The sequence below is a fragment of the Rhincodon typus genome, chromosome 5 (genome assembly GCF_021869965.1).
Source record: "Rhincodon typus isolate 14 chromosome 5, sRhiTyp1.1, whole genome shotgun sequence".
NCBI lineage: Eukaryota > Metazoa > Chordata > Chondrichthyes > Orectolobiformes > Rhincodontidae > Rhincodon > Rhincodon typus.
Window position 1 is genome coordinate 64706481 of NC_063336.1, and position 18571 is coordinate 64725051.

General features: G+C 38.3%; 1 protein-coding gene across 1 annotated transcript in view; it reads right to left on the bottom strand.

Moving 5' to 3' along the window:
- Nucleotides 1-2566: 2566 nt before the first annotated feature.
- LOC109927969 (adhesion G protein-coupled receptor F5-like) overlaps nucleotides 2567-18571 on the bottom strand; it is a 73826-nt gene continuing 57821 nt past the window's right edge. Inside the window, exons 11-15 of the mRNA XM_048596439.1 lie at nucleotides 13026-14405; nucleotides 11339-11380; nucleotides 11194-11250; nucleotides 7686-7752; nucleotides 2567-3489 (exon numbers count right to left, since the gene is read on the bottom strand). Of these exons, the coding sequence (XP_048452396.1) occupies nucleotides 3416-3489; nucleotides 7686-7752; nucleotides 11194-11250; nucleotides 11339-11380; nucleotides 13026-14405 (1620 nt within the window). The 3' untranslated portion in view covers nucleotides 2567-3415. The remainder of the gene's footprint in view (nucleotides 3490-7685; nucleotides 7753-11193; nucleotides 11251-11338; nucleotides 11381-13025; nucleotides 14406-18571) is intronic.

The window sequence follows — 18571 nt, forward strand, 5'->3', positions numbered from 1 at the left end:
ATGGAGGGTGATACTGATATAGTTGTATTAGCGATTGCAGAACCAGTCTTTAAAAAACATTTGCACTGAACTCCAACTGTTACATTTGTATAAGACCTCAGCCAGACTGAGAACCTATATCAGGGAACATTTACAGATTAAGGGTACAAATTCGGTTCTGGTCTTGTATGAGAAATAGCTGGTTCAGTCACCACTGATCGTGGTAAATGACTCGGGCCCAAGCCTGATAGGTTGAAATTGGGTGAGAAAGATTCACCGAGATTGATTCAACATTTTTTTGATTTAAAAGGCTGCCTGAGTGAAGTCCTAATTAAATACCTGGACGTTTTCAGGAAGGTCTAGGGTCTATGAAAGGAGACAGGCCACCTTGCATATTGACCAGGAAACAATTCCACAATTCTGCAAGGTCTTCCCTTATGCCTTACGGGCAAAAGTAGAGGCAGAAATTGGGAGGCTGGGAAGCGAAAGCATCATCAAACCAGTTTGACCATCAAACCAAGTCCAGTTTGTGGAACGGGCAGCACTGGTCATACCAGTTGTGGAACCCGATGGGTCAGTTTGCCTTTGTGGTGATTTTAAACAAAGGATAAACTGCTATTTGCAGCTGGATAAATATCCAATCTCTTGCATAGAGGATTTATACGCAAAACTGGCAGGGGGGGTGCTGTCCTTCATGAAGCTAGACATGAACCATGTGTATCTGCAATTGCAGTTAGATGAGGAATCCCAGAAGTATGCTACAATTAATACCCATAAGGTTTTGTACCAATATACAAGCCTACCTTTTGGGGTATCTTCTGCCTGTGCTATTTTTCAGCGGACAATGGGGAATATTTAACAGGCTCTATCCCAGATTGCCATTTATCAGAATGACATGCTAATAACAGGGAAGACCAATAAGGAGCACCTAGAGAACTTGCACATAGTCCTTAGACATTTCTCCAAGGCGAGTGTGCACCTTAGAAAGGAAAAATGTGTGTTCTGTGCACCCCAAGTGACCTACTTGGGCTGCAGAGTCAACAAGACTGGGTTACATTCATTGAAAGATAAAGTGAGGGTGATCAAAGATGCCCTGGCTCCCACGTCTATTCCAGAGCTTAGGTCTTTCCTTGTCGCCTAAAGCTGTAATTCAACCCAGGTCCCTGCCGCTACGAGACAGCAGTGCTAACCATTGAGCCACCCTGGTGCCATGTTCCTGTCAAGCTTAATAGTGGATAAATTGACATTTTTGTACTTTACTGTTGTCATTTAAAAGATCACCAGAATACAAAAGTTACTGAAATATGAAACATATAATAATACAGAAACATCTATAAATCTGCATACTATATGTAAAGCTAAGGTCACCATAGTTTTACCAGAGCATAGGGCAAGTTTCTTATTAGAAAGTTGTGATTTTTTCCTGAGGCTTACCATGCATCAGGCAAGGAGAGAGGTTGAGAAGGACAATCCTTCACGCTAACCTCAGCTGGTGTGGGAATTGAACACATGTTGTTGGTGTCACTCTGCATTGCAAATCAGCTGTGATGTAACTCAAATCACACATAGAAAATCCATGATGTTACACTGAAGGTCTCATTGCTAAGTACAGCTTTTATTTTATTCATTATATCACCTCTTCTTCAATTAACAAACTGTGTTCAAAAAGTATTGTACCACATAATCACAAATTTCATAAAAATGTACAGAGGAAAAATTCTATATTATATGAATGAAATGAATACGAACAAAGTAAATTCATTTGACCTTCATGATGATTTCTAAATGACAATTTTGTTTTGATATAATTCCATTCATAGTAATATATTCCTAATCTTTAAACCAAAGCCACTTATCCAGAAGTTTAAGCAATTATTCAAAAGAATTTTAAATTCACAAAAGGAGATTTTTATATTACGACAAAAGATGATTTTTACAGTAATATACAGCAATCTTATGCTTATAACTGTAGTTGCAATTTACATATAACTATATTGTTAAATCTAATTACATTTACTATGAATAAAATTCAAATTCTTTTCTAATATGCTTCAAGTATTTTATTTCACTTTCCTCAATGTTTTTGAGTTCACTGAGCATTTCACATAGATGGACAAAGCATTTAGAATTTCTTTGAAGGTGAGCAAGACAATTATTTTCCTTTTCTATTTTTTCTCATTGCTTGTGGAAGATTTTGTGGTATAGTTCCAAGGACAACCCCCAAATGGTCATTGTTTTTGAATAAACAGTAGGCCATGCAAACACAGGGAAGCTCTGGTGTGTAGAGATGTGGGAGGAGGTGGGGTGAAGCAGGAAGAGAGTGATGGGGAGGTTACCAAAGCATTACCCAGCTTCCTGGCAAACACAGAATTCCTACATTGTGGAAAGAGGCATTCGGCCCATCAGGGTCTGCACCAACCCTCAGAAGAGCATCCCAACCAGACCCAACCCATCCCTGTAATCCCACATTCATCATGACTAATCCACCTAGCCTGCACATCCATGGACACTATGGCACAACTTAGCATGGCCAATCTACCTAACCTGTAGGTCTTTGGGCTGCGGGTGGAAACTGGAGCATCTGGCAGAAACCTACAGGGAGAACATGTAAACTCCACACAGTCACCCAAAGCTGGTACTGAACTTGGATCCCTCGTGCTGTGAGGCAGCAGTGCTAACCACTGAACTGCCATGCCATAATCTTCAGCAGCATGCACTTTGCAGTTCATTCCTATCACCAATCCTACTAGAAGGACTCTGCTCTGTGCCAACCTGAGTCATTGAAGAACAAACCAGGACTTAAGTTTCCTGAAGAAAGTTTCTCCAAAATTCTAAATACCTTCAACAGAAAACCAAGTAAAATTTCAGTGCCCTACATTAATCTTACATCCTTGTAAACATTTGAAGTCCAAGAATTTAAGAGATTTTGAGCAGACTCATAGCAGGACCTGGTGGAATAAACCAGGATATGTGAGGGGGGAGGAGAGAGAGAGAAAGAGGGATGTACACTTCAAAGATTAAACAAGAAAGGAAAACACTTTTCTGAAGATACTCACAATGTGGTCTACAAAATTAGATTGATTATTAGAAAAGAAGCATCTATGGTGATGAATAATTGCATTAATATTAATAAATCTTATAATGAGCTTAATGGCACTGCACTCAATCATCAGTTTACATCACATATTCTTACGTTTATTTTTGATTGACATGAACTATTTCCCCAAGACACAAAGAAGATATTTCTGACCCTAATTAAACTAATCATTGCTCATGTCCAATGGCACGTAGTTTTATCCAGTTTAGTTTCATACATGTGTAAGAAAAGCAATATTTTCTTGAATTATTTCTAAAAAGCTTTCTCAGGGTGTAAATGCATTTTAACTTTTTCTTCTGCATCCAAAGATGTTCAATTTTATGTGTTGAGTTCCAGCAGTTAACTCAGACTTGAATAGCTAAGAGATGGGTTGTTATCACTTGAATGAACTTGTTGACTTAAATTGTAGCTTTCTGAAAGATTGGAGCAGAAAACAACATCAGGAAGAATTGAAATCACATAACAACACTGGATTATTCTAAAAGAATTTGCCTGTTCAGCTTTTATTTCAATTACAGCACAGGTCTACAGCAACAACTATTTGCACTTTACAGCACCTTTTGATGCAGTGGGAACATTTTACATTGTTTGATTCTAGGCCACGAGCAGTGATGGAAGAAAGGTAAAGTAAGATGATGAAGAAGTGATCCTAAAAGTGGATTATGAAGAGCTTTCCATATGGTGTGAAGGGATTGTGGACAGTAGAAAGCTGAAGGCTACAAACTAAAGGAGCGAAGAAAGGGTGGGATGGAAGAAGTAAAGAGCACGTACTGAAATATAGATCTAGAGGAGCTGGCAGAGGTAGTAAGAGTTAAGGCAGTGTAGGGCAAACATTTTAAATTCATTACATTGAGGAAATAATTGTAATTAATAACTGCAAGAAGATAAAGAAGTAGGATTCCTGGTATACAGCAGAGCTTTGAAATTTGAATGGTTGACAAAAGACGACTGAAGTAATTAAACTCAGAAATGAGGAATAAAAACAAAGAGTGTTGGAGAAATTCAGCAGGTCTGTCAGCACTTGTAGAGAGTGAAATAGACTTAGCATTTCATGACTCTGTGAGTGAGAAAAAGGTGGAAGCAGCAAATATTGCTGAGGTGTAAGCTGAAAGTCTTAGTAATGGATCTGATATAGAGTTTGAGCCACAAGTCAAGGTCAAACACAATGCTAAAGTTGTGCACAATCTATCAGGAGGGGGGTGAAACAACCTTTAGCACTAGGGCACAGACTTTGTTTGGCAAAGTTGAACAAAAAGACTGAACAAAAATCTCATTGAAAAAAATAAGATGAAGACCTTTATATCAGAGTGTCAACATGCCATGATGTCACCTAGCTGTCTTAAAGCTATATTGCCTTTCTGAGATCTGTGTAATAACAACAAAACTTTATATGAATGCATAAGGCATCTGCAATAAGCTAAATGAAATAGTGACAAAATTAAAGGTAAATGATTTAGATCTAGCTGCCATTAAAGAGACACAGTTATGAGGTGATCAAGAGTGGCAAATAAATATTCCAAGGTTCATAATATTTTGTAGAGCCAGGCAAAATGGCAAATGATGAGAAACAGCTCTGATAGAAAAGGATGCAATAAAGACATTAGTGAGAGAAGATATTGCTTCAGAAGATAATAAAGTAGAATCAATATGGATGGAAATTAGGAAATGCAATAATCAGAAACCATTGTGTGGGCTAATTTACATCCCTTCTTTTAGGAGTTACTATATTAGACAGAGCATTAAGCAAGAAATTATTGTGTGGAATTTTAATCTTCATATAAACTTGTACAATAAAATTGGCAAGAAAGCTGCAGAAGATAAGTCTGCATAAAGTTTCCTGTGTTAGTTTCTTGGAACAATACCCAACTAGGAATAAAGCTATCTTAACTCTAGTATTATGTATTGAAGCAGAGATCATCAGTAATGTCACAGGCAAAGATCCTCTGGGAAAAGTGAATATAACAAATAGAATTCAATGATATTTTTGAAGGTGGCATACTCCAAATTTAAACAATAATCTTTAACTTAAACAAAGCCAGTTATATGGATATGAGGGGAGAGCTGGCTAAGATTAACTGGGTAAATAGACTAAAAGCATTTGGCTGGAAACGAACAGTGAGAAAATTTAAAGAAACAATTCAAGTTTCAACAACAAAAAAAAACTACTGAAAATAAGCTTGGCAAACATGACCATCCGTGGTTCACTTAGGAAAATTAAGGATAACATAAGAATGAAAAAAGATGCTTATAAAACTGCAAAACAGTAATTGGTCTCAGGCTTAGGAATGTTTTAAAAACCAGCGAAGGATAACCAAAAGTTAATATGAAGAGAAAAAGTAAAATAAGTGCCAACCAGAAATGGAAAAACTGATTGTAAGATCTTTTACAAGTACATAAACATAGTTAAATTAAAGCTAAAGCTAAAATTAGCATCAGTCCATTAGAAGCCGAGAAGAAAAATTATGATAGGGAATAAAGAAATGGCTGAAGCATTGAACACGTATTTTGTGTCTGTTTTTACAGCAGAAAACACAACTTCCATTCCAGAAATATATGGTAACCTAGGAGCTAAGGAGAGTGAAGAATATCAGTGGGAAAGTATTAGGGAAGTCTATGGGTCTAAAACCTGACGGTCCTTAGGACGCAATGGATTATACCCTAGGCTTCTAAGAGAGGTACCTACAAAGATACTAGTTACCATTCTCCAAAACACCTTAGATTTGGGAATGGTCCCTTCAGAATGGAAGTTGTCAAATGATACACCTCTTTTCAAGAAACGAGGGAGAGAGAAAACTAGAAATTACAGGCCAGTTAGCCTAACATCAATTGTCAGGAAAATATTGGGATCTATTGTCAAGGATGTTTTAGCAATACTCTCAGAAAAGGTTAACAATTAGGATAAACCAACACAGTTTTAATAAAGGGATATCCTGTTTGACATATCTATTGGAACTTTTTGAGACCGTAACTAAAGGTAGGTGATGTAGTATATCTGGATTGCCAACGGGCATTAAAGGTTATGCTGCACAAAAGGTAAATATCAAATTAAGGGCTCATGGAGCTGAAGGTAATATATCAACAAGATGGTTATCAGACAGAAAACAGTAAGTATGCATAAATGTGACATTTTTAACTTGGCAGGCAGTGAATGGTGGAGTGCTGCAAGAGTCAATGCTCGGCCTCAATTATCTATAATCTACATTAATGACTTAGATGAATAAACAGAGAATAATGTATGAAGTGTGTTGACAATTCAAAGCTTGGGGCAAATGTTAGCAGTGGAGGGCGTGTGGGAGAGAGTGACTGCAAAGAGATATAGACTTATATAGGGACAAAGATATAGATGAATTGAATGGGTAACAAGATGGCAGATGGATTATAATGTAGGAATGTCTGAAGGTTGTTCATTTTGGTTGTAAGGATAGAAAAAACTGTGAAACCTGTAAGTGTAGCTGCTCAAAAGTGAGCTCATGCAAGATATGCAGAATTTTACCATGCAGGTAAAGCAAGCTATTAGTAAGGCAAAATAGCATGTTGGCTCTTATTGCAAAGAGAGTGAAGAGAAGAATAATGAATTATTGTTGCAATTGTACACAGTTTCGATAAGATCACATTTGGAATATTGTGTGCAGTTTTGCTCTCCATATTTAACAAAAAAGATATATTTGCATTGGAGGGCATATAGTGAAGGTTCGGTATTTTATCTCCTGGGTTGAGGGGTTTGTTTTATACTGTACAGGATTTTGAAAGGGCTTGAAAACATAGATGGTGAAAGATTGAAATATTTATGCTGGCTCAGCAACATCATCTCAGGATAGGAGCCAAGCAGTTAGTACTGAAATTAGGAGATTTCCTTATTTAAAGTTTGTGAATGTTTGAAATTCACTGCCTGAGAGAGTTGTGGATGCTCCTTCATTGAATGCATTCAATTTTTATATACACAGAATTTTAGTCCCTCGAGAAACATAGTAAATAGGAGCCAGGTCTTGGACCCTGCCAGGTGCTCTGCCATTCAATTATGATTCAGGCTGGTCATCCAACTCAGTATCCTGTTCCTGTTTTCTCCCCATCCCTTTTGATCCCGTTAGCCTTAAGAACTGCATATAACTCATTACTGTTTTAGCCTCAACTGCCATCTGTAACAGGGAATTTCATAGGCTCTGGGTGAAGAAATTTCTCCTCTTCTTCTCAGTCCAAATGACTTACCGCATTTTCTTTGACTGTGTCCCTTGGTTCTTGTTCTAAAGCCCAGGTTCAGCCATGATCGTACAGGTCATATGATCTACTACCATTCCCCAATTCTACTTACCGCCAACAGGCAGACATGGACCTGCATAATAATACATTGCTTCCTGCTTACTTTCACTCCTGTTTGACCATTAAAATCTATTAGGTTCTGGTGCAGGTGGACAGAAAAACTCAAATGCAGTTTCTCATCAGAAGTCTTCTAGCAGTTAAAATTTAGGGCTAACTTGATCACTTATTGTACAGAGCAAGATACCTTCACTTCAGTAATGACCAGTAAATTACTGCTAATACCATAAAATATTTTTTGGATACTTTTTATCATGGGTCTAGTTTTTTTGTTCAGGTTCATTGTTATACTTACTCCTTTTAGCATGAAACCAAGGTTGAGATTTTGAGGAAGGCTTTGCAGTAGAAACGTTCTGAGTAGTCTGAAAACAAAAGAAAATGAGTGTTAATGAATGTTGCATACACATTTATTCACTTCTCACTTTTATTCCTGCTCCCCCCCATTTCTCTGTTCCCTGTAGAGAGATTTGGTAAAGATCAATGCTCACTGGGAGCACGTCTCAGAAAACTATCAGCAACCAGCCATCGAATTTCATGAGATTTGTCTCTACAAGCACTGCTGCTTGCTGGGAAAATAAGATTGCGACAATTAGGTTTTTTTTCAAATTTATGTAACTCCCAAAGAAAGCCATCAACAGACAGTTTACCTCCTTGTCATTTTGTGTCCAGCTACCTTTAGTCTGAGAATGGCAAAAGTAATTCAATTAGCTTTGAATTTTTCTCAGCCTGATAATTTTCAGGGTAACCAAGCTGACCAAATCACCGTGGCAAGAATCTATGGTAAAGTATCTGCAGATTATCACTTTGTAACATCAACCCATTGTTGGATCTAAGATAGCTGGGGAACATTGGTAATTATTTCAACATATCTTATAATATTGTCTTGCTCATCATATTTTAGTGTCCAGTTACCAGGTATATCAGGAATTGGATCCATTCATATATACTCAATACAATTCATCCCTCCAGATATATTCCTAATATCTAGAGCTGGTACGTGCAAGAAACAGAATTATCTTTAATGCCTTTCACTTTCAAACTCAGATACAGGGACATTACCAATAAACCAAAGGTTCACTCCATTAAATAGTAGACAAGCATTTATTTCATAAGGTTTTTGCAAAGATTTGTAGCTCAGGGTGAGGGTGAGGTTGTTGACTTGCTCGCCAAGCTGGCTTGTTTTCATTCAGATGTTTCATCACTATGCTAGGTGACATCATCAGTGAGGCCTCCGATGAAACGATGTTGTTCTACTCGACTTTGAATTTATATTGTCTGGTCCATTATGCTGATTAGTGTCATTTCTGGTTTTGTTCTGTGTGGGTTTGTATATGGCGTCCAATTCTATATGTTTGTTGATTGCATTATGGGTTGAGAACCATGCCTCTAGGAATTCCTGTGCATGTTTATGTTTGGCTTGGCTACTATGACAACATTGTCCCAGTTAAACTGATGGCCTTCATTGTCCGAGTGTACTGATATTAAGGAAAGTTCGTCGTGCCGTTTTGCTGCTAGCTGATGTTTGTGTATTCTGATGGCTAGTTTCCTTCCTGTCTGTCTGATAGTAATGTTTGTGGCCGTCGGTGCATGGTACTTTGTAAACTACGTTGGCTCTGCATGCCGTGGGTATGGGGTCTTTAATCCTTGTGAGTGTTTGTCGTTGAGTGGCTGTGGGCTTGTGTGCTACCATGATTCCTAGTGGTCAGAAATGACACAAGTCACCATAACAGACCAGACAGTATAAATTCCAAGCAGAGTAGAACAACATCACTTCATCGGAGGCCTCACTGATGATGTTACCTAGCATGGTGACAAAATGTCTGAAGGAAAACAAGCCAGCTCAGCGAGCAACTCAACAAACTCATTTATTTCATAAAATTGAACAATGTCAAGGTGATGTAAAATATGGAAATTACAGAGAACTGCAGATACTAGAAACGACACACTTGCCTCCACACTTTGCCAGAAGAATCAGAAAATTGTGCCTGAGAATTCTGTTCTCAGACCCTGCACGAATCCCATTCTTCACACATAGCCTTTAAGCACTCATTTCACTTGTTAAGTTGCAAGAAGATGATGAGAAGAGTATCGGATGGTTTGATTAGCGTGTGCGTGTGTACGTGTGCGCATAAATGTATGCGTGTGAGAGCGTGTGTACATGTGTACTGTGTACGTGTGTACATGTGCGTATGAGTGATGGAATGAATGTGAGGGTTAGATGGATTACTCTCATTCCCTTTTTTGTTAAATGATAGTATATCGCTGGTGCTTAGAGGTAGACCTTGGACCCAGCTAGCATCTGCTCTGATTCTGGGGTTGCCTGACCAAATCCTGGGATGAAAATCCCCAGTTGGGTTCACAGAACCAGGAAATTCATGACTGTGCACTCCGAACCCAGGAGTAAAAATTGAAGACTGTGGTTTTGGATGATGGCTCTATGATCAGTAATAGTTTAATTTTGGTATGGTTAAATATGGAGCAGATCATCAATGCACATCCCAATTTTTCTTCACTTCACTCCCTAGTCTCACTTTAACCTCAACTCCAGAACATTTTCCAATCTTGTGTATTTTTCTTCATCCTTTAGTGTTCCAAACTGGTCCCCCTTTGTATATATTCCCTTCCCTTATATTCATAGTTTCACAGGTTCGTACATTGCAGAAAAGGCCCTTCAGCCCATCGAGTCTACATCAGCATAACTACTACTAAAGGCGCGCTAATCCTAATTTCCTGAATTTATGTCATATCCTTGAACGTTATGATATATTAAGTGCTCATCCAAATATTTTTTAAAGGTTGTAAGATTTCCGGCCTGCAATGCCTTCCCAGGCAGTGCATTCCAAATTCCCACCACCTGATGAGTGAAAAATGTTTTTTCCCAAATCCCCGCTGACTCTTCTGGCCCTTCCTCTAAAACTATGGCCCCTTGTGATTGACCTCTCAACCAAAGGGAACAACTGCTCTCTACTCACCCTGTCCATACCCCTGGTATTCTTGTACACCTCAGTCATGTCCCTCATCAGTCTTTGCTCTTGAGACAGCAATCTAAACTACCTAGTCTGTCCTTATAGCTTAATTTCTCCATCTCAAGCAATATCCTCTGTACCCCCTCCAGTGAAATCACATGCTTCCTATGGTGAGGAGACCAGACTGCACACAGTACTCCAGCTGTGGCCTGACCAACACTCTGTACAACTCCAACATTGCCTCCTTGCTCTTATACTCTACGCCATGGCTGATGAAAGCAGGTGTCCCGTATGCCTTCTTAACTATCCTATTCAGGTGTTCTGCCAACTTCAGGGATCTCCAAGATCCCTCTGTTGCTCTAAGATACCCAGTATCCCCTGCCATTCATTAAACACTTCCTCATCTTGTTTCTTCTTCCTTTGCCCTGTTATTGGCAGAAAAACTTCTTGCTAAGTAAGCCCTCAGTCATTGACCTAAGTGGTTGAGGATTCCATTCTCAGACTCTCCATCTCTCTAACCCTCTACCTTCCCTTAGAAACCTACACTAAATGGATTCTTTACAACGAGTCTTCAAGTGTCCATTCCTCTTGTTTATTCTCTGAATCATGCTATGGGATGGACATTGTGTTAAACACATACACATATATATATGAATAGGTATACACACGTAACATACACCATTAATGTCCTTCCATTTCCTTTGCTTTGTTAATTCTTACAGTCGCAAACCAATTCTATCCAACGTCAGTTTTGAGAAAAAGTTTCTACCAAAATCATTAATATATTTTTCTCTTTCATATGCTCATTTCTGTCATTCTTATTTTTCATAACCTCACCTTTGATCTTGAAGAAAATCCTCTCAATGAAAACTTCTTCAGCAAGGCTTCTTGTACCTAAGTTAATAGCGGAAGAAGCCATTTCATTAGCTAAAGTCAAAACAGAAATGTCAAAAAACTGGTGGAAATGGCATCAGTGGCTCACCTTATTATCCATGAATGTTCCAAAGACCAAAATGAAGAATCCCTAAAAAAGGCAGATAATTCTTAAGCAGTTAATTAATTTAATTAATTGCAAACACTTGATTCCATTAACAGTTAGGAAAATTGTCAATAGTTTACTGAGATTAAAACAGAAGCTAAAAACAGAATTATCTTTCAACCAATAATATCAACAATACGCTAATCAGAGCAAATTTCTGGTGGGTCTGGAGAACAATGTTAAGCATATTGCCTGGCTGCTTTTAAGTCCCCCAACTGCTGAATCCAGTTCAGTTCCCTTTAACCACAGGTTTCTTCTGCAGAGGGTGATCAAGATGATTAACTTTCTCATTTGTGTTTTCAGATCTCTTCACTGCCTTATCCCATTCTGTAACCTGCACTGCAATCTTTTGAGATATCTGCGTATACCTGTGATGACCTAATTCTCCATAAAGCATTCCTAACATGGCTTTCTTGTTTTGATATATACCATGAGATGGGTATGGAGAGAGGACAGTCAGTAGCTGTGAAATATAGAAAAATGTGGAGAATTTAATCCTCAGTTCCATGTATGGCAGCTGACCAGACTGAAAGGCTGGTGGGCTGGTAGCCATGTGGGAAAGCTTTATCCACAAGACTGTAGCCGAAAAGGATATGGAAGATCTGAAGATTGTGGGGAGAGAAATCACAGGCAGGGGTGAGTGGTTTGATCAGTAAGGAAGTCATGAGAAGAGGCTGTGAAGGTTGAAATGTAGTCCAAGATCACAGTGGAGAGAGTGAATAGAGGGTATATGGAGATCACATGGAGGTGAACACTGTTTTATACATCCATTTTTATCCATAGACTACTATGGAACTGCCCAAAACTGAAAGTGAAATAAATCACTTTCTTCCAAGCTATGGGTATTTCCCATATACCCAATACCAAGAAATTTGTAACAGTAATCTTGATGCACAATTGTTTATATTGTTGATTGTAAACTTCCTAATATAAGCAAAAACCCATTCATCCTGAAGGCAAATATCCTTTCAGGTTGTTTGAAAAGAATTCACCATGGCTACAGAAATACTTGCAACTTTATATATAATATATATAATAAAATACCTTCCATCCCTACATTATAACAAGTAGATTTCACAAAATGTATGTGAAGAACTTAGGGAAGTTCTGACAATGTGTTAGACACTACATAAACAAATCCTGTATGAAATTGCAATATTCCGGTTCGTTTCCTTACCATTGAGAATGATTGTTAAGAAAACTAATTTTTTTGCTCCAAAAACAGAAATTGCCAGAAAAGCTCAGCAGGTCTGGCAGCATCTGTGGAGAGAAATCAGAGTTGACGTTTTGGGTCCAGTAACCAACCCTTCTTCAGAACCCAGTTCTTCAGTTCTGATGAAGGGTCACTGGACCCGAAATATTAATTCTGATTTCTCTCCAGCAATTTCTACTTTTGTTTCTGATTTCCAGCATCCGCCATTCTTTTGGTTTCAATTTTTTTTTGCTATGCTGTCTGTACTGGCCTGATTTGATGTTAAAGTTTGCTCATTTCCAGATCCGCACATTAAAGAACGACACAGGTAGTTCCGAACTTATGGATCATGTTTTGTTGATAATTGCATGATGAATTCTACTGCATCAATATCGGTTAGTAGGAAGTCAAAAGTTAGAAATCTTCAGTAATACACACCTGAAAAGCATTGAGAATTGTAAATATATAATGGAAAGCAATATGGGAATCCCGTTGAAAGGTTGGTATTCCAAATGCCCATGTGAGTCCAAGGATTGGGGTCAGCACTGCAATGCTTCTCACAATCTGTTTGAATGCTTCTCTGTCCTGATTATTCGCTCTGGATCTGTCTCCAATTGTTGGTCGCAGCAGCTTAAAAATGACTATAATCAGAATGATGATGTTGATTGTGATTATAACCAACGCAGGTATAACAAATGCAAGCAGAGGGTATTCGGTCTCCCAGCCGAGCCAGCAGGCACCTTCTCTGGTGTAACTGTTTCTTGGATAGGTAACCCCGATTGTGATAATTGAGATTAGCAATGGAGGCAGGTAACCAATGGCAAATGATATTCCCGTCATAACTGATTTACTGAGATGATGGAAAGGGAAAAGTAAACGATAGACAAGCAGCAGGCCCAGGGTTAACATCCAGAAGAATAAGGCAAGATAGAAAAAATGAATGAAGAAAGTAGCAGCTGTGCAAGCCTGTGTTTCTGGTTCTACAGCTGAAGCCACAATGAACCATATATCAGCGACCAGCAGATTTACTGCAATATTCACAATTCCAACATGGCGAGTATATGAGGTTTTATTTTTGGTCACTTGCTTCCACACTATGGCCTCAATAATAATGGCAATTAGCAAACTTCCAATTGAGACAGCAACTCCGATCCTGGTGATATAACTCAAAACTGGGCTGTCATTGGTAACAGGAGACATTAAAATAGAAAAGGACGTCAAATGTTCACAGTGACATATGATATCTTCTTCCCCTATTTCAGATTCACAGCCAGTGTCATTCCATCTGTTGCCACTAAAATCCCAAAATGCACATCTGGCACTGTTGAAATCTAGTGTGCGATTTCTTGGTGAGAAGTTCATGTTGACATTAATAGGTTTCTGACCATTTAGTGTTACTGTCACGACGAGACCATTAATCAAAAAGTCTTTACCAAAAGTCGAAGTATTAGGCAAAATGTCAATCCATGTTGGATATGCAATACTGATTACTGTGGCATTTAGTTCATCTTCAAATTCTCTAGACAAAATGAATATATTAGCACTTAAATTGGAATATTCCACAGCGGAAAAGTTCGCATATGTTACATTATAAGAAGAGTTATTATTCTGCTGAAGAACTCTTCTCGCATTGAGTTCAAGGTTATTTTCTTTAATATTCAATGTGTCATTCTGCAACTTGAGGCGAGTATTAAAATTTTCCACTGATTGCAATAATTGAGAACTGGGATTGATATTACTTTGGCTTGTATTAGAGAGAATTCTCCATGTATTTACTGATGCAGCAGATATAACTGAACTTACAGTTTCTAAGAAGTTCTGAAAAACATGAAAGAAAGCTTTGTTAATCAAACACTTACTTGCAAAATTTTCAGAAAATTAATATATTTGGCATCAGAACATGGCCAAAAGAGGGAGGCTTGAACAAGAAATTAATCAAAATGGCATGCTGGCAAAGCACAACAAGTCTATTAAACTAATTCCATGCTGAAACTTGGGAAAGATCTTAATAATCATGCCTGCTACACACTTTTACCCCCACACTGCCAAGTACCCCATCCCTTCTGGCAAAATCATAAATCTTAAAATGCCATCATGAAAAACTTATTCATGAGGTAAAATCAAATTGTTAAAATTTCACTTTAAACCACTTGGGCGCTCCAAACCAATCCAGCATGCATTGGCCTAGCGGTATTATTGCTAGACTATTAATCTAGTGACTCAGGTAACGTTCTGGGGTCCTGGGTTCAAATCCTCCTATTGCGGATGGTGAAGTTTCAATTCAATAAAAATCTGGAATTAATGAGTCTAATGATGACCATGAAACCATTGCTGATTATCAGAAAAGACCCATCTGGTTAATGAATGCTCTTTAGGGAAGGAAGGTGCTGGCCTTACCTGGTCTGGCCTACATGTGACTCCACACCCACAACAACGTGATTGACTCTTAACTGCCCTCTGGGCAATTAGGGATGGGCAGGTCTATCCAGTGATGCCCACATACTTCGAGTGAATATTAAAAAGAAAGAGGGTGACACTGATGCCTAGTACTATCTGGTCGAGGAACACTTAATATTCATCTTAATTCTACTTTAGCACACAATGTAACTATTTTACTGTGTTATATATATTTATGAATGAAATAGAGGCTTGATTAGACTATTTGACTCTCTGAGCCTGCTCCGCCATTCATTAAGATCATGTTTTTTTTTGTTCTACTTTAATTTGATCTTCTTACACTATCTCTATTTATCAAACAAAAAAAATTGAACTGTCTTGAAATTCTCAATTTCATTTTCAATTTCTTGAAATTAAGCATGCACAACTCTCTGTACTGTAGATCTTCAAAGGTTCGCAACAGTTGTCCAAAAACAGAGGGAGAAGGAGGGAAAATTCACCCCTGAAAGCTGCCAAAATGCTCAGGCAAAAAAAAATCAAGGGGGTGTTCAAAAATTCACCTCCCTACCTGAAACTGACAGGACCTTTGAAGAGCTGCTTCTCCAAGCATAGGCTGACTCTCCCTTCAGTGCTCAGTGACACTATTAACAGCAAACGTGGGAGGGAAACAGCCTGTGATTAACAAAACAGCGACAGGTTGAATGGCAACCATTAAGTAAGTTGGGGCCAGGCTATTGAAGTGAAAGTTTCTGGTCCAGCTATGGAGAAGCACAAATTCCTTTGCCAGGGAGGGAAGAGAGAGGTTACAGGAGATGGGAAAGAAAGAGTTTGAAAGGGTGATAGAGAGTTGGAGGCTACAAGGTGGAGTGAGCAGTTTTATACTGTTTAATGGGATACTAAGCTAATTGGGAGCCAGGAAACCGCAAAGCTACCGAGGTAAGGAACATCTTACAAATGCTTGTGGAATTTCTAGTTTAAGGCTATATAAGTTTTAGACCTTCGACATTAAGAAGAATGTAGTCAGTTGCTATTGTAATGAGCATTGTTGATTGTTAAATCTAAATCTGAGACTGAGTTTTCAGATGCAGTGACAAAGGAAGTAACTGCCAGCTTAAAGTCTTCGAGCTTTGTGCAAATGTGAAAGAAACGCATTTCTTGTGGCCTCAACAGTCTAGGGAAATCATGTTTAGATTGATGGCTTTGCATCTAGATAGGTGTCACTTATTTTGGGAATAACTTTTGCTGCTAACTTGTATGTGGTGTCTATGAAATTAAAGATTTCTCTTGTGTATCATGGGTTTAACTTTAATGGAGGGGTGATGATTGTGGAGGTGATTGATGAATTCTTCTAACTCTGATTCTAGGTGCATCTAACTACTTCATATGTTAATACAAATATTGAATCAGCTAATGAATTTGTTTGCGAGAATGAAAACAAGAGATGCTTGGTAAAAAGGAGACACTCCAAGCTAAAATGTAAACTTTGAAAATGAAAAAGTAGCTAATAAGTCTGTATCTTTCTACATGTAAATAAATCCTACCACTAAGAATCTTCTCCAATAAATTTTCTACTGCTCATTTAAGGCTCACTGGCCTGTAATTTCCTGAATTATCCCTGTTGCCTTTCTTAAACAAAGGAACAACATTGGCTATTTTCCAGTCCTCTGGGGCCTCTTCTGTGATGAAAGAGGATACAAAAATTTCACACAAAGTCCCAGCAATTTCCTAGCTGCCTCCCTCAGCATTCTGGGATAGATTCCATCAGGTCCTGGACACTTGTCTACCTTAATGCTTTTCAAAACATCCTTTTTCATACAGACATGTCCTAGAATATCAACATACCCCTTCTAAGACTCACCATCCACTACGTCCATCTCCTTTGTGAATACCAATGCAAAGTATCTTCCTTCAGCTCCACACTTAAATTCTCTCCTTTGCCCATGAGCAGACCCATCTTTTCCCTAGCTATCCTCTTGCTCCTTATATACATGTAAAACTCCTTGGGATTTTCCTTAATCCTGTTTGCCAAGGACATTTCATGGTCACTTTTAGCCCACCTAATTCCTTGTTTGAGTTTTTTCCTGCTATTTTTGTATACTTCTGTCTGTCTTCAATTTGCTAAACCTTACGTATGCCTCCTTTTTCTTTTTGACTAAGATCTTAATTTCTCTTGTCATTCAAGATTCTCAAATCTTGCCATCCATAACCTTCATTTTCAGAAGAACATCCTGCTCTGGAACTCTAATCAATTGATTTTTAAAAGACAGCTACATGCCAGATGTGGATTTACCCTCAAATAGCTTCCCCCAATCTACATTTCCTGGTTCCTACTAATATTATGGCAGTCAGCCTTCCCCCGCTTTAATGTCATCCAAAGGCTACTCTTGCTCTATTCCACAAGTAACTTAAAACTTACAGAATTAAGGCCACTGTTCCTGAAATGCTCCCTCACTGGAACTTTGATCACCTGGCTGCGCTCATTCCCCAACACTAGGTCTAGCATGGCCCCACATTTCAAAGATCATTTGCTTTAAAGCTTCTTTAGGATGGTAAATCTGAGGAAAATGTTATTTCCAAGTATAGCAGAAATGAACCTATATGGAACTTATTATGCCTGGATCAACAAAACTATTGTCGTGAACTCATCAGAAACCGAAGCTTGCTATAATCCACATTAGTTGTCTATAATAGCAGCTGATGTATCTTCAGATGGATTGAGGACACGACAATTTCATGTGCAGAAGGGTGGAAACCTGTCTATTATGCTACTAGAAAATTCCTGAAGATGGAACAGAGGTATGGACCAATTGAAAATGTGGCTTTAACAGTAACATGAACATGCAGAAAATGTTCAGATTATGTAATGGGTCCACAGTTTAAGAAAGAAACTAACCATTATCCATTGGTTGCTCTTCTGAACATAAATCAAATAGCTATCACATAGAATTCAATGATTCAGATTGAGGCTAACAAAGTATGACTCAACAATTGAAAACATGCAGGGGAAGTACCACTTGACACCAGACACAATAACTACGATACCAACATGTATAGCAGAGAAAGCAAATACAGATTTCACAGAAGAGGTTAATGTCTACATGTCAGAAGCCAAAAGTCATTTACTAGCTACAGAAAAAACCACACAAGTAATCTGAGAAGCACACAAATGTGATGCAGAATTCATCCAGTCAAGAAGATATTGTTTGGAAAGCTGACCAGACTATACAACAAATATTGCTATACTGTGCCAGTATTTTGAGCAGTGTGGCATCTTACTGTCATCAATGACCTGCTAGTCTTCAATGCGATATTAGTGAGGCCAGAGCACTTAGACTTGAAAATATTCAGAGAATTCATCAAGGTCATTTGGGCATTAGAAAGTGTCATGTGAGGGTGCAACTGTCATGTGGTGGCCAACGATCTCAAACTCAATATAAGAAATGACTAGTAATTACATTTTATGCACAGTGAGCAGGCAAAAGAAAAAAAATTATTATAATCTTTTCTCATCAAGGCAATGGGAGTCCTCGGGAATGGATTTCTTCAAGTTCAAAGACAAGATGCTCATTATTATCATAGATTACTGC